At 38.0% G+C, this 23973-nt stretch overlaps 1 protein-coding gene and 1 long non-coding RNA gene across 3 annotated transcripts in view; one reads left to right on the top strand and one right to left on the bottom strand.

The window, feature by feature from the left end:
* The window catches only part of LOC131973838 (uncharacterized), a 62317-nt gene that overhangs the window by 32564 nt on the left and 5780 nt on the right, over nucleotides 1–23973 (bottom strand). The window contains exon 1 of one of the 2 annotated variants that reach the window (XR_009394592.1): nucleotides 5661–5824. The exons of the other annotated variant lie outside the window; for it this stretch is intronic. This is a non-coding gene — a long non-coding RNA (uncharacterized LOC131973838). Of the gene's footprint in view, nucleotides 1–5660; nucleotides 5825–23973 lie in introns of those variants that run through there. 2 annotated transcript variants of the gene reach the window in all.
* LOC131973833 (AMP deaminase 3-like) overlaps nucleotides 300–23973 on the top strand; it is a 34128-nt gene continuing 10454 nt past the window's right edge. The window contains exons 1-7 of the mRNA XM_059335928.1: nucleotides 300–519; nucleotides 13557–13620; nucleotides 19381–19603; nucleotides 20042–20213; nucleotides 20333–20498; nucleotides 21399–21618; nucleotides 22475–22604. Of these exons, the coding sequence (XP_059191911.1) occupies nucleotides 13563–13620; nucleotides 19381–19603; nucleotides 20042–20213; nucleotides 20333–20498; nucleotides 21399–21618; nucleotides 22475–22604 (969 nt within the window). The 5' untranslated portion in view covers nucleotides 300–519; nucleotides 13557–13562. The remainder of the gene's footprint in view (nucleotides 520–13556; nucleotides 13621–19380; nucleotides 19604–20041; nucleotides 20214–20332; nucleotides 20499–21398; nucleotides 21619–22474; nucleotides 22605–23973) is intronic.

A 23973-nucleotide genomic window follows, 5' to 3' on the forward strand; every position in this document is an offset into this window, starting at 1 on the left:
CTAATGAATTTAACTTCCTTTCCTGTGATTGTCAAAACTTCCTCCCTTCTTTAACTTCAGAAGGGTAAGACCCTTAATTCAGCTTTAAATCTAAGATAAAACATACTAATTATCTGCAAAAGGTATCTGACACAGGCCCTTTAAGTCCATGTTTTGTGCCATGGGAGATGTTGACCTCCATATACATCCTGAACAAACAAAGATGGGTGTGGTCTATAAATAGTTTCCATGCTCTTAAAAAAGTGGCACAAGTGCTGGTGCAAACACAAGCTTCCTCATGCACTTCCTCTATCGCACTGATACTCAGCACTTCCTGAAACTCCTCTTAAGCGCTGGAACTTGATGCATTTGAACAGTGCACTAGCTCAACTTGTTTAGACTGGCAGTGAAAGAGAAAAGACAGCGTGCCTGCAGGCTGGAAGAGGCTGCTTAGATAAGACGTGTTTTGTGTCCCGTGAAGCCCAGCGAGTGTCCCTGCAGCCCCCAAAGGTGTCAACACTGTGAGAGACCCTGCAAACAGTAAGTTCACTGCTGTCACAGCGATTCTTTGCACCTGAATTGTTTTTTTCCTCTTTAGCTGTTCTATCTATGATTATGTCTTATTTCCATCACTCTTGCATTCTTTGTAGCACTTGTCCTGCTTTGTACGGTGCTATCTGCTGACTGAAATAGCTTTGGGAGGGAAATATTCTGAAAAAGTGATAGATGTTTTCAGATCAAAAAGGATCTATGGGGTGTAAGAATAGAGGAATAAGAGTTAGTTTCATTACATAGACTATACAAACTTCCTTTGGGCTGTTGTTTCTAAGCTTTAGCTCTTTCTCTTGAGTTTGTTTGAGTTTGAGCATATTGTACAAAGAGCAAAAAGACAAGTCAGAACAGTCAGGTCAAGTATATTATATTGAATAAATATTAAATTAATTAGGGTTGCATGATTTCAGAAAAAAAATCTAGTAAACATTTTGACTTATACTGCAGTTGCAAAATGATTCAGGACTTCTCATTTTTGTCATAAAATACATTAAAATGACCATGGTTTAGCTAGGATCTCTATCAAATATATTTTTCTGTAAAACATGATTTGGGGACAGGGACACCTTACAGCACCACAATAGGTGCAAAATACAAATGTGCAGGAAGGTGTAAAATACATGTTACTCCTTCCTGCAACTTGGATATTGCACCAGTCAATTTTGCAATTTCAATAAAACTTGTGCAGCTCTAGTATGAATGTGAAGTCCAGTATAAGCTGGGAAAGTCTCAGACGCAGACTATTTTTGTAAAGATGAATTATGTGGAAATAGACCTCCAAAAAACAGAATTAAATGACATGAATATAATTTTGACTTACATTAAACTGTTGGCTAACACGTCTTTATGCAAAACCAACCCCAATAATTAAGTTTAGACAATTAAAACAGTTTGAGTATAATTAAAGATACACTTTAGCTCATGGGTCTCAAACTCGCGGCCCGCGGGCCAATTGCGGCCCTCGTGACGATATTTTGTGGCCCCCACCTTGATATGAAAGTTTAATGTGAGTTTTATAAGAATGGGACTTTACCGTGTTGTGTGTGGAAGGTCCCTTTAATTACTTTTTTTTGGTAATTTTGTGTCTTTTTTTGGTAACTTTCTGTCTTTTTTGGTAATTTTGTGTCTTTTTTGTCATTTTGTGTCGTTTTAAAGTAATTTAGTGTTTTTTCAGTCATTTTGAGTCTTTCTTTTTGTAATTTTGTGTCTTTTTTGTGTCTTTTTTGGTCATTTTGAGTCTTTTTTTGGTCATTTTGTGTCTTTTTTTAAAGTAATTTAGGGTTTTTTTCTGTCATTTTGTCTTTTTTTTAGTAATTTTGTGTCTTTTTTGGGTCATTTTGATACTGCCTCCAGCGGGCCCCAGGTAATTTGAGTTTGAGACCCCTGCTTTAGCTATTGTAAAATAAGTTCTTCAGGAAAAAAAAAACTTGATTTACAGACGTTTCCCTGCATGATTGGAGGCAGGTGCATACACTCATCTATCCCCCTAATAAAATAATCCCACCTTCTTTTTTTCACTAATTTAGACAACAGTTCCTACTTACAGGTGCTTTGGTCAAAAGAAAACCTTTGCTTCAAGTTTTCAAGTCGAGAAAATACATTGGTGCTTAAAGTGACAGCAGGATCACTGCATTTTACTGAATGTTACACATTCTGTGTTGATCTTTGGTAAACATCTTCACCCCCTCTGCTCTTATCTCACGCCCAAACCCAAAAGCTGCCTGTCCCGAGGTTGGTTGGTTTTCTCGCTCTGAATGCTGCAGGATTGCTTTGACAAGCTTTTCTAAATCTTTCTAAAGAAAAGCATGCGCTGGGTCATAAAAAACCTGTTATGCCCTGTAGAGCTTATATGAATTATGTAGACTATTAAAAAAAAACTGTCATCCAATGGCACTCCTTACATGTCTGAACAGTTTGTATGGTTCAGAAAATGAGCCCAAAGCACCCATGCTAGCGGGCTGGAACGCCATGAAATTCAAACTGTTGAAACACTGAAAGAGGAAGTGATAACGAGTCTAATGCAGTTATGATTGTGTAAGCCAAAACAAATAGACATCAATGACTAAGTTGGTCGGATAATAACTCTTCACCTGAGCCGAGCAGCTTCTGATCCCATTTCTTCACTCCACAAGTTGTTCAAACAGGTTTTGCCATAAGCATTGTTACAGAAAGTCACAGTTTTATAACAGTAAGAATTTTAGAAGTTATCATAGATATCATAGATTATTATGATATAAATATATCATCCATTAGCAAAAGTGACCAAAATTAAGCTTAAACATTTTATATTTCTGTCAGAATCACTTTATTCTACATGTCATTTAAAATAGAGCGTTTGCACAAACGAGATCCTAAAAAGATTAAATTCTGCTCCTCAGAGCAGAGAGGAGAGGACAGGAGAGGCTGTTTACACAGAGCAGAGGGGAAAGGACAGGAGAGGCTGGAAACATGACAATACTTCAATGTGTACAATGTTGAAGTAGACCCAATTTTTTTTCGATATCTGTGACACTTGGAATAGTGTTTACATATAAGTTGTGTTTTATTTCATTTTTCATAAAATTATTTATTGTTATTTGTTTTGTTTTCATGATTTATGTCATTATAACTTTTATCATGCACAAAATAATGTGAATGAAATGTAAAAAGAGCAAAAAAAAGGTTCAGAGGGTTCATTACAAGTTGTTTAACAGTAAGAATTTTAGAAGTTATGATATCTCTGGTGTCCTGATTCTGGCATTATTGCTCTGTGAGAAGGAATCTTGCCAGACATGTTTTTGCGCTGTGAAAAACTCTCTTGTGCAAGTTACATTACAACAACTGTGTGTATGTGTGTTTACAGCAGTTTGGCTGTTTTTCATCTGAAGCATTAAGAAGAGCTGCTATTCCAGCCTTATATCTGCTAAAAACTGGCCTTAAATCAGTGATGTGGGAGGATTTTGAGACCTATAAGATGACCAGGGATTTGTTGTAGAAGATAGATATCTAATTATGGTACCCAGCCGCTGATAAAATCCATCCATAGAAGGACATGAATGTTTCAAATGTTATGTTTATTTAAAAGAAATGATGCCGCTTTGCACTTTACAAAATCAGAAAAATCAGACCTTAACTCACTCAACATGCTACTCCTGACACAAGCTGTCATCATCTCAAAACTTGACTATTGTAACGCCCTCCTGACCGGCACAGTGAAACCCCTTCAGGTGATCCAGAACGCGGCGGCGCCTGATCTACAACTAGAGATAGAGCTGCCGGCTGATATATCGGGCTGATATTTGCGTTTTTTTAACTGTATCAGCATCGGTCGATACGTGCGTGCATTCACCGATCAATTAGCCAATTTCACTGAGCCAACACCAGGCAAGGCTTGGTGCAACATCTGCCATTCTCTGGTGAGCTGCTGCTGATACCAGAAAAAAGAAAAATATCAAATATGTGGATCATCTGAGGCGCCACCACCTCCAGGCCTAGAACAACATACACATTGTTTGCTATCCAGCTGTTAATATGTTTTGTTTGTTTTGTTAAGAAATGTTTCTTTTGTTTAAATTGAGACTTGTGTAACATTTGTTATCATTGTGTCATTTTTATCATGTAAATGGAGGGAGAAAAGGCACTTTTTGAATTTAATTTCTATCTGCTACAGAGGCTGAAAAATCGATTATTTAGTAGACGCTGACACTTCTGTTGAATTTCCAGAAAACTTCAAGTTATAGGGGGTTATTTTAAAATCGTCCATAGGTTTTAAGGGTCAAGAGAGTATCTTCTCTCCTCAGGGCTGGACTGGGACAAAAAATCAGCCCTGGCATTTTTGCCCCGACCGGCCCACCACAACTGATAACTCACCAAGTATCTTAGTGCTCTCCTATCCATGTAGATATCTTAACTATATCACTCCACACGACACTACATTTAGGCTACATAAGCCGGCCCTCATCCTAGAGTGTCAAAACACAGGAAGTCAGAATGGATAACTTTCACTTTTTAATATAAATGCAATAACATGCAGCACAACAAAGCAAGATAATAGGCCTGCAGGAAAAAAAATAAAGAACACACAGTACTGTAAAAGTACAGTGGGAACTCCATGCTCACTTTAAAATGGTGTTCTACTAATGCACAAGAAACAAATGTTTACATATCTAAAAAGTTCCCTTTGGGTGGGCAAATTAGCCTGCAGAGACAGAAATGTCCTACTAGCAAATTTAACACTGTCACACTAATATCATAATTTTCACGTCCGTCTGTTTATCAACTCCAAATCTATCAACAACTGATCAAGCTTGCACTGAAAACAGCAAATCAGCTTCAAACACTAACAGAACTGACCAACATGAAATTATGACGAGGCACTAGCATGTTAAACTGGTAACAACAGCTAGCCTAGCATGTTAAACTGGTAACAACAGCTAGCCTAGCATATTAAACTGGTAACAACAGCTAGCCTAGCATGTTAAACTGGTAACAACAGCTAGCCTAGCATGTTAAACTGGTAAAAACAGCTAGCCTAGCATATTAAACTGGTAACAACAGCTAGCCTAGCATATTAAACTGGTAACAACAGCTAGCCTAGCATGTTAAACTGGTAACAACAGCTAGCCTAGCATGTTAAACTGGTAACAACAGCTAGCCTAGCATGTTAAACTGGTAACAACAGCTAGCCTAGCATGTTAAACTGGTAACAACAGCTAGCCTAGCATGTTAAACTGGTAACAACAGCTAGCCTAGCATGTTAAACTGGTAACAACAGCTAGCCTAGCATGTTAAACTGGTAACAACAGCTAGCCTAGCATGTTAAACTGGTAACAACCGCTAGCCTAGCATGTTGCTGTGCCAGTCAATGAACTTCAACCAATTAAGTCATTAACTTAAAGTCCATAACTGTTAAACTTCATTAAAAGTTCAGACGTGCTAAACATAGTGGAGGCAGCAGAAACTGTGCTCTTGCCCCCTGGCTGCGCGCGCACCTGTTACTGTTTGTAAACAAGACACCGTCTATACACGAAACATTGATGATGTAGCAAACTACACACAGTGTTCAAAAAGTTAACAAGCTAACAAAATAAATTTATTAACCTGACTTCATGATATTTGAGCCAGGCAGTGAAATATGTATTGCTTCTTACCGCATGTTGCCGGGCGCTGCCATCTTCCCACCTCTCTCTCCCATAGACTCCTACAGGTTAATTCCTCCATCATCACCTGGCGGCGCCGTGCTGAGTCAGCTCCAGCTGCCGCAGCACCAAACATTTCAGTTAGTTTAGCGCATTTTGCAGCATCTGCCTGAAGGGCTTGTCGTTTGTTTTTCTCGTAATTTCTCCGCTACTTCTATCAGTTTCTTTTACATTTTTATTTTCTGGCTGTGCCGTGACTGATTAATTGATTGACAGCCGATGGGCCCAAGGAGGCGGGCTCTCGGCCCTCCCTCTACCTGATGTTTATTGACCATTGGCCAATGAGACTGCCGGGCCGTGACATGACTGGCTGATTGACAGCAGAAGGGGCCAAGGAGGCCCTCCCTCTACCTGTTTTATTGGCCAATGGGCAATCAGTTAACAAAAAAAATATATTTTTTTGTTTTTACAAGTCGTTCGGCTCAAAAAATCTTGCTGGCCCACCGGGCATTTGCCCGCTATGCCACATGGCCAGTCCAGCCTAGCACCACACTACAACTCTACTCCTTAAAGAATTGTCATTAGCACTTATTGCTGCACTAATGGCTCCTATTGCACTATACCTTGATTGTTTCCCTTTTTCTATAAGTCGGTTTGGATAAAAGCATCTGCTAAATGGCTAACTGTAAATGTAAAGAAAACCTCACAGTTCACTTACCTCCCTCTTGATAGTGCCAAAGGAAAAGTCAGGGCCCACCAAAGTTATTAGAATTTGTCATCTGGGAACCATGAGTGTGTGAACCAAATTTCATGCCAGCACATTCAAAAGTTGTTCAGATATTTCTCTTAATGGCAGAATGTCAAACTGCTGGTGGTAGAGGAGAATCACCAAAGGCTTCATCATCTGGGGACCACCAATGTGACTGAATGAGTGTATGGAATTTCATGGGAAATCAACTAATCATTGTTGAGATATTTAAGTCAGCACCAAAGTAGTAGACGAACTGTAGCACGGCTAAAAAAAATCTGCATCAGAGGACAATAAACAGCAGTGCACACTTAACAATTCAAATTAAACTAAGAACCTCATTACAGGAAAATTAAAAACTTTCTAACAAAGTTTAGATTACTTGGGAAACAGTGCACATATTGATGATAATATTTAACAAGAAAGATCTTGCCACAGAAGTCTTTCTGTTATCTTTCGGACCACACCGCTTCTACACTTTGTAAAAAAGTGCAGAGTCACCGCCAGTGTGCACTGCTTGCACAACGAAAACAACAAGGAAGGAGGAAGCTTGTGAAAACACGTCATGTCACTTATCTCAGCCTTACAGTCATTTGACTAGCTCAACTTATGTTATCTGCTGGGTGCTAAAACTAGTTTCTGGCTTTCACCAGCCATCCAAAAGATTACAATAAACCTTTGTTGGCTGGTGAAAAAAGAAAATCTAGCAGCTTTCATATTTGAGCAGTATTTGGCTTGTGGCTGGTGTCAGTTTTGTTGGTCAGTGGTCAAATTCAAGCATTTTTCAAGCACTTTCAAGGTAAATTTTCAAGCTTTTCCAGTATCTTACACCTGTTGTAAATTGCATGTTTTAGATGAGTACTTACATACTAAAAGGGGGAGATTTCACTGAACCATACCAACAGCGATGGTGTTACACTTTTAGGAGGAACGGTCTTCATTTCAGATAGGCTACTTATTATTTTTTACATTGAACATGTGATTATCTATAGTCTATAGATGGATATAGTCAGATTGCAAGAGAAATACAGTAAGAATGTCAAGCATTTACAAGCACTTTATCCAAAAATTGAAATCCTTGAAAATACAACATTTAAATTCAAGCATTTTCAAGGATTTCAATCACCCATACAAACCCTGCATATTAGACTTTGACTTTGACTGAACATTTGCTCTCACTTTGCGATAAAAATATCGGGATATATATTGTATATCGATATTCAGCCTAAATATATCGGGATATGACTTTTGTCCACATCGCCCAGCCCTATTAGGAGGTGTTATTCCAGTTTTGACATGAACATTAACTGTATAGTACTCAGTTTGTCACTGTGCTCATCTTATGTGCCTTAATAATAAAGTAAACATTAAGAAAAAAAGTTAGTCCGTTGTCATCAAGGTATTTGTGATTTGATTGGTATTGATTATTAAAATGACCAAAAAAGACACAAATTGACCAAAATAGACACAAAATGAACAAAAGAAAAAACACAAATCGACTAAAAAAAGACACAAAATTACTAAAAAAAAGACATATAATGACCAATTAAAAGACATGATTGATAATGATTTTGGTTATTATCCAGAAAAACACGGAAAATGTCTAGATATCAGCTCTTAAATTAAACTCTTATCAGCTATTTTTGTTGTTGTCATTATATTTATCCAAACAAATGTACCTTTAGTTGTACCAGGCACTTCTCCTTTATCAGGACTGAACTTGTTGTGAAGGTATTTCCCGAAAAATGCAACAGGCCGTAACATGCCTCTTCTAAAGAAGAGTCCAGGTACACGTGAAAAAGTGGCCTGAGGCTGCTGGTACCACTGGAGTCACTGGGTGCAGAATTCAACATAAACTGGGCTGTGTTTTTACATTTCATGTCTGTGATTCTGTGGTCTCCACATAGCTGCTCATTCGACCTCAGCTGCCACTGAGGTTTAACACATTCTGAGAAGATTTGAATGTCTAAATATAGCAAACAAAGGTTCACATTGATGTTGTTGCAACAGTGTACCTGCAGGTCCCTGCAGAGTCTTTAGACACACAAAAGTCTGACTCAGTAGTTGTGGCTCAATGTTGCAAACAGGAAATTCCAAAACCAACAAAGCATCTAATGTGAAACTTTCTGAGCCAACCGCCAGTCCAAGTTTCTCTTTTTGTCCTTTTACTATCATAAGTGTCTGTCACCTTAACAGCAGACAACTAACATCCGCCATTGTTTTGCATGATAAGAAGGAATAACTTATCTGCAATAGATAAACTGATCATGGTGTGTACTCAGTTCTGCCTTTCTGCTGCAACTTGCTTGTTGACTAGAAAAAAAACCCAGATTAAAACATTAAAAATAAAAAAAAATTATGTTGTGGCCTGTATAAATAATAAAATATTATTCAACTATAAAAAGTTTAATCTGAAGTAATAATAATATATAATATATAATAATACCCCTGTAGCATGTAAAAAACTGCAAATACTGCACATCTTGTCCATTTGATAAAATATAAATCGTTTTAGTTTTGGTCACATATGTCCACCATGTGTCCTGAAATCAAATAAATATCTAAATGAATGTTTGAAAAAGTATTTTTTTTCTAGAGTTTTTAGAGTTAGCCAACACCCAGATGATATTCTGTTTCAAGAAGAAAAATAAAATATTTTTCTTAATTGTAAGTGATATTTCTTGATACAGGGTATATTTCTATTGTTCTTAATAGTATTCTGCAAAAAGGCCAAAAATATTACACAAAAAAACATGATTTTTTTTTTTGTATTTGCATAGTAATTAGTCTAAACAAAGTTCCATGTTAAGGTTTAAACATAAACCAGGAGAAATTTCTTGGATGAATGAGACTCACCATAAATGTGTGAGTAATCAAGGAATTAATGCAGAAAATTGACTTTTGCTCCTGATTGTGTGTGTGTGTGTGTGTGTGTGTGTGTGTGTGTGTGTGTGTGTGTGTGATCTTGTACTTCCTACATAGTGAGGACCGGAACACGTTTTTAGCCAACAGAGTGAGGACATTTTTGCAAAGTGAGGACATTTCGGCCGGTCCTCACTTTTTTAAAGGCTTTTTTGAGAGTTCAGACTTTGTTTGAGGGTAAAGGTTACAATTAGGTTTATTTTAGGTTAGGTTAGGGTTGGGCATTTGCGATGGTAAAGGTAAGGTTAAGGGTTAGAGTAAGGGGCTCGGGAACAAGGTTATTATAGTTAACGAAAACTAGAATTGAAAAATCATTGAGAGTTAAAAAAAAATTATAATTAACTGAAAATGTATTGTGTGGTCACAATACTGAATAAAACTAACTAAAATTGTAGTGAAAATGTCCTTAGTTTTCGTCTTTGTCAACTATTTCCATACATAATGAAGATGGATAAGACAAAGGAAATAAAGGCAAAATTTACTGTGACCTCTTTTAATCTCCCACCTAAACTAAAACTAACACTAAAACTAATAAAAAATAAACAAAAACTAAAGCATTTTCAAGTAATAAATACTAAACTAAAACTAGCAAACTCACTCTAAAAACTAGTTAAAACTAACTGACTTTGAAAACAAAAATTCACAGCGAAATTAAAACTAAGACTAATGAAAAATTCAAAACTATTATAACCTTGCAAGGGAATTCACTATTACAATGAGGGCCCTCACAGAGATAGAAGTACAAGAATGTGTGTGTGTGTGTGTGTGTGTGTGTGTGTGTGTGTGTGTGTGTGAGGAGACTTGAACTCCACTTTGCTCTCCTTTAGCTCCACTGACCCCTCCAGCTCCAGCAGGTCTTACATCATTACAAACACATGTTGCTGTGTTGTGCTCAGCGTCGTGGCAGTCAACTTTGCATTTTGGCAACTTAACACCAAACATTTTGCACTTCGCACCTGCACGGAATAAATCTGTTCTTACAACATTTGGCTGCATTCTGCTCCTGTTTTATGTTTTATAGTTTATTTTTCCCCCTCTTTCTGAATGTTTTCATAAGTTCTGCACCAGCTGAACTAAAGAAGGAGCTGAGGGTTTAACACCTTTCTGAAGCTGATCTCAGATAGGGCTGGGCGATATATTGATATTAAAATTATATTGATATAAAAAATATATCGATATATCTTAAAATGTGATATGGAATTAGAGCATATCGCATATATCGATAATAGTTTAAAAAATGCATTCCTTTATATATAAATGCTGCCCTTACTAGTCTTTAGTAATGTTCATTATTCTTTTCTCATATTTATATTTATTTTGGATTAAGATTTGCCTTTTTGATTTCATAGGTTATTTTTATTTAAGATACTTTTTTTTATTTAAATGTGCACTTTATGGAGCTTTGATTTTTTTTTAAAGGTACTCCTGTTGTTATACAGTATTTATATTCACTTAAATGAACGGTTTCAATAGAACTACTTGTGACATGTCATATTTGGCTTTGACTGAACATTTGCTCTCACCTTGCGATAAAAAATATCAGGACATATATCGTATATTGATATTCAGCCTAAATATATTGGGATATGACTTTTGGTCCATATCGCCCAGCCCTAATCTCAGATCTGTTGCATTGCCCTCAGAGAGACAAAATTGTTTTCCATTCAGTTTCCTTTAGTGTACTTCCTAAAAAAGCTCATATATGACACTGCATTTCTATAAATATTCAGTGTTTGGCCACCATTGCAACAGGTGAAAGATAGGGATAAGAGCGGATGAGATTACTTTTATGTCAGTGCCATTGCAGATTTTGCTTTTTTGTCCAATTCTGTATCAATTCTCTTATCAATTAACGATAAATTTCCAATGTGGAACAAAGTAAGCCTTGAGCGTAGAAACAGAGTAGACCACTAGTCCGTCTGTCAAGGAAGCAGAGTTCCACGTTATTGTTTTGCCATCAGAAAACATTTCACCATTGATAAGAGGAAGTGATAAGGTTGACGAGTTCAACCATAAACATTAACAGCAAAATGCAACATATGAATTAATGCAGCTGTAATATTAACCCAAAAACCAAAACATTATAGGACAATATGGAACTGGTTCAGAACTTTTTTTAAAAGAAATAAAAAGACTGAAGTGAGATGAACAGACTGAGAATTTTACTTATTGGACAAAACAATTCTTGATTGAATTTAATTTTGTGGACACAAAATGCAGTTAAACAGTTAAATCGCAATAATATCATATCGTGACTAAAATATTGTGATAAAATCGTACCGTGGGGCCTCTGATGATTCACACCTCTAATTCTAAGATTAAGTCTTGACATTAAGTGGCTATAGAGAGAAAATGTCTTATTTGAAGTGTTGAGTATCAGGGGAGAGGCCTAAATAAGTATTTTTTAAGCCTACTCCCTTTTTTTTTCGGAAAATGATATAAGGAAATGTGTAGTGAATATTAAGTTAACTGGTTCTTATATTTATCTTATTACTTAGACGGGGCAGATGCATGTATATGTATAGGGCTATATATACTGTATGTGTGTAAATGTTTATGTTTATGCACATCTGTTTAATGGTGCCTATGTGAGTATGTCTATGTGTCTATGCATCTAGCTTTCGCTGTTGTAGTTTATGTTGTTGTTTATTTTTTCAGTTCGAAAAGAAGAAATAATAAAATGAAAAACTGAAAAATGAAGTCTTGCACACACACATGCTCGAAAAGCAACATTTTACAGATGAAACCAGCTGGAGAACCTGTTTACCCCCCACATGGAACATTTCACAAGATCTAAACTACAGCTGCTACAAATACACATTTTAACTCTTGAATATACAAAAAAGACGTAAAATTACAAAAAAGGCGTAAAATTACCCAAACATTTTTCAGTTTTTTTAAATAAAAAGCCCTTAAAGGAACACTCCACCGTTTTCTCATATTAAAACATGTTATTCGGGTAAGTAAGACGAGTTGATACAGACCTCTTGCGTCTCAATGCGTGCACTCAATCGCCCTGGCGCGGCGCCACTTGGCTAGCACTTAGCTTAGCCCAGTTCATTCATTAGGATCCACACAGATGGACAGTTAGAAGCGACCAAACTCCTCCACGTTTTCTCTATTTAAATACAGCTACACGAGTAGTTAAACGACCAAGTATGGCGACACAAAATAAAACGTGGCGCTTTTCGAAGCGGATAAAAAGGATAACTATAATGTATGGCGGAATAGCACTTGGGAGCACTTCGACTCGGCGCAGTTATATCATCACTTCCGCTCCCTCTCACTTCCGTCAGGAGTGATGATATTACTGCGCCGAGTTGAAGTGCTCCCAAGTGCTATTCCGCCATACATTAGTTATCCATTTTATCCGCTTCGAAAAGCGCCACGTTTTATTTTGTGTCGCCATACTTGGTCGTTTAACTACTCGTGTAGCTGTATTTAAATAGGGAAAACGTGGAGGAGTTTGGTCGCTTCTAACTGTCCATCTGTTTGGGTCCTAATGAATGAACTGGGCTAAGCTAAGTGCTAGCCAAGTAGCTCTGCGCGCCAGGGCGATTGAGTGCACGCATTGAGACGCAAGAGGTCTGTATCAACTCGTCTTACTTACCCGAATAACATGTTTTAATATGAAAAAACGGTGGAGTGTTCCTTTAAATTACCTAAAATTACACAAAATTACCAACATTACATGAAATTACCAAAAATAAGACGCAAAATTACCAAAACAAGACAAAAAAAAAATTTAAGACGTAAAATTACTAAAAAAGACACGAAACAGTGAGCAGTGAATTTGTCCTTTACACACCATTATCAGTAAACCAATCTATCTGTTGGGCTCCAGTAACAACATTCAACAACTACAACTTACGTCACTCTTTTCACATTTACAAAAGCTAAAAGGAGGATCCATTGCTGAATGCTAACAAAGGGGTTTTTTACTTATTATATGAGGTTCATACATAATAGTAATTTAATATCCAGCATCATGTTCAAGCTTTTCAGCAAAGATGAAAGGAGCTCTATTGCAACATTTGTTGACAAAAAGGGAGTAAACCCTGACATGGTGCAGGACTTTTGACCCTCTCATCACATTCTTGACATGTCCAGTCAACATACCGGAGCCAACTGTTTACTGTCTTCTGGTCCTGTAGACTGTAAACCAGCTGAGTTGCTTCTTCATAACCAAAGTGTGGATTAGTCCACCGTTAATTAAAGCTTCCCTTCTCTTATTACAGATCAAGATGAAGAAGAGTGACACGCCTCTCCACAAGCAGCAGTCTACCCCCTGCCTTGGGAAAGGTGAGTGAATGCTGCAGTGTCGTATGAACATAGAGGACGTGAATAGAGAACTAACAATAGTCTCACTGAAGTTTCCAGGGCTGGACTGAAGCCAGAACATGACTTGCAAATCCTTTTTTGACCTACATTCAGTTGAATACAGTAGAAAGAGAAGATACGTTAAAGCTATAACAAGGAAATGCTTTAACCCATTGAAGCCTGGAAAGCGTATACGTCGTTTTGTAGCATTTGTATAAGCTCTCAAATACTTTTTGAATTTCATTTCTATCTGCTACAGAGGCTGAAAAATCTATTATTTAGTAGAAGCGTTGACACTTCTGTTGAATCATTTTAAAATTGCCCAGAGGTTTTACAGGCGTTTCAGGCGTCAATGGGTTAAGACAGCCCATCTATAGACGAGTGGTATGACATCATCTATGAAATTTTTGTAATGGAAAGAATCACTGTCTCTGTGAGGCTTCAAAAAGCCAAATTTGAGGAAATCTGGGAGAAGTGGAGTTGTACATCGCCCCGAAACGCCCTTCTTTTGTTAAATATTATGTAACTTTATTTTTTTTATCTGGTTTTTGCTACTTGCTGTAGATGGAAACACCTCCAAGTTCTGCTCGTTTGTTTATAACTAGATAAAAATCTGAAAAGATGGATCACAGTGTCAATTGTCAGGACGGTGATGACTGTTGTAATGTGATACTGAAATGTGAAATTCTAAATAAGGACAAAATTTAAAAAAAAAATGTAAAAAAAAGAGAAGATATGTAATGCTGAAACTGGGAAACTTTTTTTAAATATATACTCATCCTGAATTTGATTCAGAATTATTTTGTATTTGGTTTGTAGATGTTTCTTTGGACCACTGTGATGAGGTTTTTTGGTAGCATTAGCCACAAGACTTTCTCTAGCAGTGCGGCTAATGTCCAAAGTAAGAAACAAATGCGAAAATCCCAATTTGAACCCCGATCTCAGAGCTTTTTCAGATCAGATCTCACGTCTCACTTCGTGTATGCAAATTTGGGTCAGCGTGAAGTCCACATGTCTGAGTCAGAGAATTGATCTTAGACTATTGTATCGATGCCTGGAGCTAATAAAACTCTGTGGTGTTTTGATTTTTAATGGTGACAAAGCAAAACATGTTTAGACTACATCATTTATCATTAAAACATAATCCAAAAATAAAAACACCCTGCGACCGTGAAATTCTTTAAACAGAATACCAGCCGAGGATATTAAATGTTGTTGTCTTCTGCTATTTACCGATATTATTATTATTATTATTATTATTATTATTATTATTATTATTATTATCCAGCTCCGACACCGGAGCATCAGCGTCTCCTTCACCAGCTGTGCTGCCCGAATAGAAACATTTCCAATCAGCTACCAGTCCTCTAACTAAGGCATCATTCTTAGTAAATGTAAAGAGGTGAATAATATATCTCCATCATAATAATAGCAATATTCAGATATTATATAGATTATTAGGCTTTATATATCACGATGTATAAATTAATTACTCAAACCTCGCCGGGAGTTTAACGGTCCGCTACTCTGCTGACAGCACCACTGATTTCCTTCATTTTCACTTTTTATGCTGCCAAACAAAACCAGTTTGTCGTGTTGCTGCTGTTGGACGTCAGCGTTTCACTTTCTGACTGAGAAATTCCTCTTCTTTTTGAATTAAAACTTACTTGAAAACATTGTTTACCTCTTTTAACCAAAAAGCTGTGAAAACTTCTAAGTCAGTGCTCCAAATGTAAAATATTCACTGAACTTGTTTGAATTTTTTTCTATAAGTATTTTTATTTCATAAACCTCTGTCGCTGCGTATTTCTGTAATATGTCTATATTGCCCCTATTGTTATTTGTAACGGTGCACTTTGCTAATAAAGCTGATTTTAGGGGGGGAAAAATCCTCTTTTTGGCCGTATTGCGCCCTTCGGTGTCGTAAACTCTGAAGGCGAGTCATCTGAATCGGGTATATATTAGGGCATGGTATTTAAATTACGCTTGTTTCCAGCCACCACATTATCAACAGCCGATGATTTTTACACTGTGATTGGTGAGATACGATCATTTGATAAATCCCACGTGGACCCTGTCGAAGTATACACTCAGATCTGCGCTGGTTTCTACGCTGGTTTGATAAATGAGGGCCAGTGACTGTAGCTCCGTGAACTCTCACATGCTCATTCGGCCGTGGAGAATGGCTGGGATTGTTTGCTTTTGCTAAATAATGGATCCTTTAAATTGCTTCAATAAAAACAGTTTACATTCCATAAATGCCCTTTTTGGTCTTTAAATGCACGGCCATTGACTGAAGCTATACTAAACAGTCATCGGGGAAAAATGACATTTTCAAATGTACTTTCCCATGACTTGATTTAATTCCCTGCTCACTGCCCAATCTCTCTTATGTTAGTTGTGACATACCAGCTTGGATTAGCTGCCCCTGTTGCCATGACTCTCTCAACACCCTAAAATAGAGACAGAGAGGGACACTCAAGACAGCAACAACTAGCAGCTGCATTATACACACAGCCAGCAGAACATATAAACAGCAGAGCGGAGTCCGACAGAGGCAGTCGCAGTGGACACCCAGAAGAGAAGCATCGAGGAAAGACACCAGACCTGAGGACGAGTCTTGACAGTGTCAAGAGGTTTTTAAAGCAACACTTTTAAAGCGTTCTGAGACACGACAACGACTGGCAGACATATTAAAAGAAAAGTAGTTGAGCCAAAGCTAAGAGCTTGGCGGTCTAAAAGAGACAGAAGCAGACACATGAAAGCTGAAACACTTGACTCAACAAGCAGAGACTGAGAGACAAACATGGCCAAAATCACAGCAGAAGGTAAGAGACGGACAGAGCTTCCTCGACTCATTATTCACCTTTGTAGCGACACTCGGATGCAATGTGATGACAAATAACATTTAGAGGTCCATTCAATGTGACTGATTTACTTTCTAATAAAGGAACCAGCTTTTAGCCAAAAGAGACAGCTTAAACAAGTAAAAACACTAATAAAAGTGTCATTTTAACAACTGGAGGGTTCTTATTAACTGTGATAATCAAGTCTTCTACTCTTCCAAAACACAAACCAGCATGTTAACAGAATTTTTATTACATGCGTTAAAAGACCCTGCCGACATACCCAGACTGCTTTTTGTGGGTCAGGTTTCTATAATGGGAGTATTATGTGGGTCAAGGTCATCTTAGAGGCAAGCCCAGCTGTTGCTCTACACGTGTTGAGAGGCTTGTCAAAACGCCGGCTTCCGAAATGTGCTCGCCAAGGAAGGCGCCGCAGAGATTGTGCCAGTGCGAAGGGCAAGTGTTAATGGTGTCATCTGTTAATCACTCAGATGGATAGAGTTCTGTGTAAACCACTTAGGATGGCGAGTTGGCAGCAGAGAAGTTTGATATTTGATGCAATGGGGCTGAGTGTTCTGTCTTGAGCTTGTTGATCTCTGCAGGAGGACTGATTCTGCAAGCATCCTACACTGGCTGAAACTTTTATATTAATAGTAACAGTGAGGAAATAGTGATGAGAATAGCCAAAATATCTCCACTACGTGTGGGATGCTGGATAGCAACAGTAGTGTTCACACCATGGGGGGATTAAGCAAGCAGGCCAAACTTTTTGAAAGACAACTCTGCTGTCCTGATTAAAATATGAATTCACAGGGTCTCAGGTTTAAAAATAGGATCATAGTTCCTGCCATTGGTATGCAAGAGAGCCAGGTCAATAGAAATAAACATGACTGTTTTCCCAACCAGAAGGTCAAGAGAACAGAAACGATGGCATGCTAAGAACCGCAGTTCTCACAACAAAGGGACACATTCCTTCTCCATGTACAGTAAAAGTGGAATTGTCAGGATATCTGTAGAATCTTTGGGAATGTTTAGTTAGTTTCTGTTACTATAATTATCTGATTTCAACTTATACAACAGTTAGTTCTCACCAAGTGATTTGCTCGGACCAAACCGTTCTGGGTTTCCCCGAGAAGAACTAACCACTGGGGAGTTCCTCTGAGAACTACGAATCTTCAAGGACTCTTTTCCTGTTTGCATTCATACCACCAACAGGATCGCTGAAGTGACGTCTGCCAGCCAGTGGCTGACGAGTCAAAATCAGCTTGTACTTTGGCAAGAGTCCGTGGCAGGAAGCCTAGAACAGTTCTCGTGTGAAGCAAAAGGAAGGCCCACCTTTGACCTGAGGGGTCCCTTTTGAGAGAGTCAGATAGATAGAGATCGCAAGATTAACCCTTTATGGCGCACTCAAGAAAATACTTAGAATTTGAAAATTCCAACCCTAAAGTGTTATAGAGGACATTTCAAGACTTTTTAAAAAAAAATGTTTCATTTTTATGTTGCAAATTAGGGTCGATTGAGTTATTATTATTATTAATATATTGTCATTATTATACTGATTCAGATGCGATGGTACCACTATCTGTGATGTAGCCTGATCTTCACTGATTAGCTGGTGAAATCCATGTGGTTCTATGACCTCATGGCGAGGCATGGGGACCCTATTTCGGATGTCCGCTGAAGTTACCAAATATGTTTTTTTGCCCAGTAAAGGGTTAAGAAAGACCACAGAAAGGACAGCTCCAAAGGGGAGTTTATAAAGGCGTTGTAAATGCACATGCTCAACAGCACAAATTAGGTCTTAAAAACCCAGAGTTTGCTTTTCCAACAAACTCAAAAAGGCTGCTGGTGGGAGAAAAAGACTGAAGGAGAAATAGAAGATCAACACACTTTAAAGTACACTAAAGCAGTTCACTGTGCGATACTAAAGTGCAAACTTGATACTAATTATGCTGAACACTATTAATGTGCAAAAATGTTAGATCAAATTGGATGTGATGTAATGCAATCGGTCCATTTGTCCATGTTTTCTTCCATTTTTTTCCCCCCATTACAAGCTGTAGTTTGTGTTTTTTGGTAGCTGCTGTTTAAGTAGCGAAGAGGTTTTTAAAAAAATGGTGGCTGCCGGCACGCCATTGGTGCATGAAATCAAGTCTCGGGATAATTCACCGTACACCTGAGAACGCAACTAAACCAAAAGAAAATCATGTCCCCCATATAGCAATCATTAATGCAGATTAATTACAAACCCATATCCTCATATAGCAGCTAAACTGCATGTTAAAGCGTTGATATTGGATTCAAATCAATGTTTTTCCAGAAAACCTGACTGTAGAAGCAAGATCTTTTCATGTTTTTGTTTTCTCGGTGCTGTGTACCATTCCCAGTGTTGTCTGTTCCAAGAAAGAGTGACCCTCAGTCCCCTCAGGGGGTTAAGAGGTCACGCTGCCGGTCCAAGACACCCGGGACAGTGATTAACTGTGTTTACTGTAACTTGCCTGACACGTTGGCAGAGTACTCAGCCACTCAAGACATGTTTACTGCAGAGAGTTATGATGAGCTGTTGCAAAACGTGCCAAGTTCCTCTCATAAACCCCGTCATCCCCCAACTCATATTCATGGTCTCATGTTTATCCTGCTGATATTTGTATTTACTGCCACCGCAAACATAATGTTATTTCTCCTCGAGTGCTGCCATATTTCATCACATTCGTGAGATGAAATATAACATGTTCGCAAGTTGCTCCGATTCTAAAAACATGTTCCATTGAAACTTTGATCTCAGTTTCAGAAACACGAACTAACTTTTGTTTTTTTTTTAGATGGATTTCTTAGTTCAATGTTTCTTGTCAAGCCAGTAAAATTATTCACTTAAAATCGTTCTCATCTCCTTCAGATATGCCGCGGCTTTTCCAAAAAATGTCCATGAGTGAGGTGGATGAGAGGGTGCGTCTGCTGGCGGAGAAAGTGTTCGCCTCCGCCCTGAAGGAGGAAGACACCAAGGATGCCATGGCGATGTTCAACGTGCCGGAGGACTGTCCCATCGGCCTGCACGAGGACCGGGAGAGGGCGCTGCAGAAGGAGATGGCTGCACAGCACTCTGAGGAGGCCGTCAAGAAGTAAGAAATAGAAATATGCTCCTCTTTCTGTACATACTGCCAATGTTCTGCACGGGACGATTGGCAGATGTGAGATTTTGTTCGGGGGTAATGCTCATCTTGGGCGGCTGTGGCTCAGTTGGTAGAGCGTTCATCCAGTGGTCGGATGGTTGGTGGTTCGATCCCTGACAATGGCAGCCTACATGTCGAAGTATCCTTGAGCAAGATACTGAACCCCAGATTGCTCCCAATGCTGCGTTCATCGGTGTGTGAATGAATTCCCAATGGTGGCAGGTGGCACCATTTAGTGTAGCCTCTGCCACCAGTATGAATGTGTGTGTGAACGGGTGAATGAGCGCAGTCTGTAGTGTAAAGAGCTTTGAGTGGTCACAAAGCGACTAGAAAAGCGTTATATAAGTGCAGGTCCATTAACCATCTTCTTCTTCTGTGTTTCACCAGGAGGAAGAGTTTCATGTTGAAGCGTTCACAGTCAGTGTCTCTGCAGTTACCTCCCAAGGCGGACTGGGTCCAGTCTGGGGTTACCCCAGTGCTCTCCCCAACCACACCAGAGCCCCCAGAGAGCTTTCCAGACTTCCAGAGAGTGACCATCAGCGGAGATTACTGTGCAGGGGTAAGCAGGAGTAACACTCAGCACGCAACTACACATAGAACATAGAACTGTATCTTCACACATCTCCCTGAACTGAAAAATGGGTACAAAACTAACAAACTTTTTCATGACTTTTCCAGATTACAGTTGAGGATTATGAGCAGGCAGCCAAAAGTCTCCTCGGGGCCCTGTTCATCAGAGAGAAATACTGCCGGCTGGCCTACCACCAGTTCCCCAGGATCACTGCCCAATTTCTACGAAGCGCTGAAAATGAGAAGTGGCGTGTGGAGGATGAGATCATGCCAGGTAGGGGCTTTAGGGCACTTGATGAAATAAATATTCCTATTTTTTGTCTGGTTTTTATTCCTGCTCGAATAATAATGATGTGACATGAGAGAGGCTATTTTAGGAGTACCTAGTTACAGAAGTTAAAGTCCCATTCATTTGTCCCCATTTACAAAGTTTAGGAGTACTATTATGGCCTAGATGGACATTAAATTCTCTCATTTAAATCATTTATCAAAGATTCATTGATAAAAAGTTGAAGCTACAATTTTAACCGTTACAATGAAAATGGAGTATTTGAATATTTCTCATGATATCACGTTTTTTGTCCATGTAACTAGTTCCTCTTGTAAAGCACTGTTTAAAGTTGGGCTGGGCGATATATCGATATATATATTAAATGTGATATGGAATTTGACCATATCGCTTATATCGGTATAGTTCAAACTTTTTTCTTTTTTTTAATCTATAAATTATACCCTTACTAGGGTTTTTCATATTTAGTTATTTTGTAATGTCCTCTATTCTTTACTTCTATAAATGTATTTATTTCAGAAAATGATTGTCCTATTTTATTTCATAGGCTTATTTTATTTAAGATCTTTTTTTATTTAAATGTGCACTTAATAGACTTTTGATTTAATAAAAAAAAGGTACTCCTGTTGTTATACAGTATTTATGTTCACTTGAATAAACGGTTTCAATAAAACTTGTGACATGTCATATTTGGCTTTGACTTTGACTGAACATTTGCTCTCACTTAACGATAAAAATATCGTGATATACATCGTATATCGATATTCAGCCTAAATATATCGGGATATGACTTTTGGTCCATATCGCCCAGCCCTAGTTTAAAGTCTGAATGACTGTGACTTTTCCTTATTTGCTGTTTTGTTTATGAACTCCCATCCTCTGCAGACATCTTGCCGTGCCCCCATGAAGGGGAGGACCCGTACTCCATGGAGGGTATTCCCGAGGACCTGAACTACGAGCTGCAGATGAAGGACGGCATAGTTCATGTTTACAACAACGCGGAGGCCCTGAAGCAACAGCAGCCTCGCAGCCTCCCTTACCCCGACCTCGAGACCTTTGCCATCGACCTGAGCCACGTCCTCGCAATGATTGCCGACGGCCCGACGTGAGTACACAAATAATTTTCAACCTTTTATGGCGCACTCAATAAATACTTAGAATTTGAAAATTCCAACCCTAAAGTGTTATAGAGGACATTTCAAGACTTTTACATTTGTGACTTAAGCACACATTTATGCTGCCATTGCTTGATACTGGAGATGTAATTAGGAAGAAATACTTAATGCCATTCAGTTATTGGTTGCACCAAATATGTTTATTTTTCAAAAGCATTGCTGACATTCTTAATGCCAACATTATCTACACAAAGTGATTGTTGAAAGAAATTAAAATAAGAAGAATCTACAGAGTGAACCATCTGTAAAACTTTGTTTTCTGATTATTTCCAACTCTCTTAACTGGAATATGAGTCTGTTTTTACTTCAATGGTCTTTTTGTTTTGGCTGTGAAACAAAGTTGTGATTTTTAACCCTTTATGGCGCATTCAATAAAATACTTAGAATTTGAAAATTCCAACCCCAAAGTGTTATAGAGGACATTTCAAGACTTTTACATTTGTGCCTTTTTTTTGAAAATGTTTCATTTTTATGTTGCAAATTAGGGTCAATTGAGTTATTATTATTATTATTATTATTATATTATCATTATTATACTGATTGGTTAGATGCGATGGTACCAATATCTGTAACGTAGCCTGATCTTCACTGATTAGTTGGAGAAATCCATGTGGTTCTATGACCTCATGGCGAGGCATGGGGACCATATTTAGGATGTCCGCTGAAGTTACCAAATATGGTTCTTTGCCCAGTAAAGGGTTTTATTGCTGCCAGTAAGATAAGAAAAAAATAAGATCCTTAAAGTCTCAAGTCTCACATTTATTATAATCTTGTGTCACCTCACAGGAAAACCTACTGCCACAGACGGTTGAACTTCTTGTCCTCTAAATTTTACCTCCATGAGATGCTGAATGAAATGGCAGAGCTCAAAGAGCTGAAGAGCGTTCCACACAGAGACTTCTACAACGTCAGGAAGGTTGGTTGGTATTTTTCCATTTAGCTCAGCATGTAAACAATTAGTAACTCCCTATGAACTCTGTATTAACAATGATGTAATACAGTTTATCTGAGTCAGCCTGAGCTTTTCCTCTGAATGGCAGTCCCCCTGCAGCTGAAGTTTAGGTTTAGGTTTATTTTATTTGCACAATTAGTATTACATTAAATTACAAATATAACATATAATGTAAAGTGTAGGGAGAGGCAGAAAACCCAGATGGGCTTATTTAAAGCCTCCACCTAAAATTTCGTAGTTATTAAAAAGTAATAAACTGATAATAGAAAAACGTCAACAAGTTATAATGACAATAACAAAAACAATGAAAAACAAAAATGAACATATTATAAGAGTGTATATGTATGTGAATTAGAATTAATTAATTTTAAAACAACAGTTAAATGAGCTTTTAGACATCTTTTGAAACATTTTAAAGATGTTGGAGGATGAAGATCTAAAGATTGACGCATTGGATAAGAGTGAACCGGAGAATTACATTTAAAATAAGTCTTAAAGTGCTTTGGAAAGTTTTCATGATCTGAATACACCTTAAAAATAAAAACACATATTTGAGAAATATTGATGTCATGAACAGTAAGTAATTGGAGTTTCTGAAAAAGGGGTGTGTGACTCAGATCGGGTTGCCATCCTAACAAAACATTTTTGAAGAACCAAAATTCTATGGAGTGTAGTAGGAAAGGTGCTTGCCCAAACTATATTACAATATGAAAGATATGGATAAATTAAACTATAATAAAGTGAACCTGGTCTCACAGGAATCCGTGAAATAGCCACGGATTCGCTTAACTCAAAATCCGTGGAATAGCCACGGAATCACTCAAATTTCCGTGAAACTGACACGGATTTCGCTACAATGCAAGTTAATGACATGTCATATCCCGTGGCTATTCGTGTTCCAAGTCACATGACTTTCAAGGTCCCGGCGGTCTGAACAAAAAACATGGCGGACAGTTCTCTCATTTTTAGTGAAAAAAATCAATATTTTGACTTAGTTTCTGCATAAAAATGGATTTTGTTCACATTTCTAGCGAGAAATATATGTTTTATTTTCTAAATATTCACTCAGTGAATGTGCATAATCACTTTGTATGTTGGAATAGCCACGGGATATGACTGTCATTAACTTGCATTGTATTGTAGCGGAATCCGTGTCAGTTTCACGGAAATTTGAGCGATTCCGTGGCTATTTCACGGATTTTGAGTTAAGCAAATCCGTGGCTATTTCACGGATTCCTGTGAGACCATGTTGAATAAAGTGTATTAAGACAGTTTGTAGTTACCAGATTACTAATCCTCTTAATTATACCTTTAGATTTGCTTATTTTTTTTG

Source organism: Centropristis striata, chromosome 6, assembly GCF_030273125.1.
Source record: "Centropristis striata isolate RG_2023a ecotype Rhode Island chromosome 6, C.striata_1.0, whole genome shotgun sequence".
Classification (NCBI taxonomy): Eukaryota; Metazoa; Chordata; class Actinopteri; order Perciformes; family Serranidae; genus Centropristis; species Centropristis striata.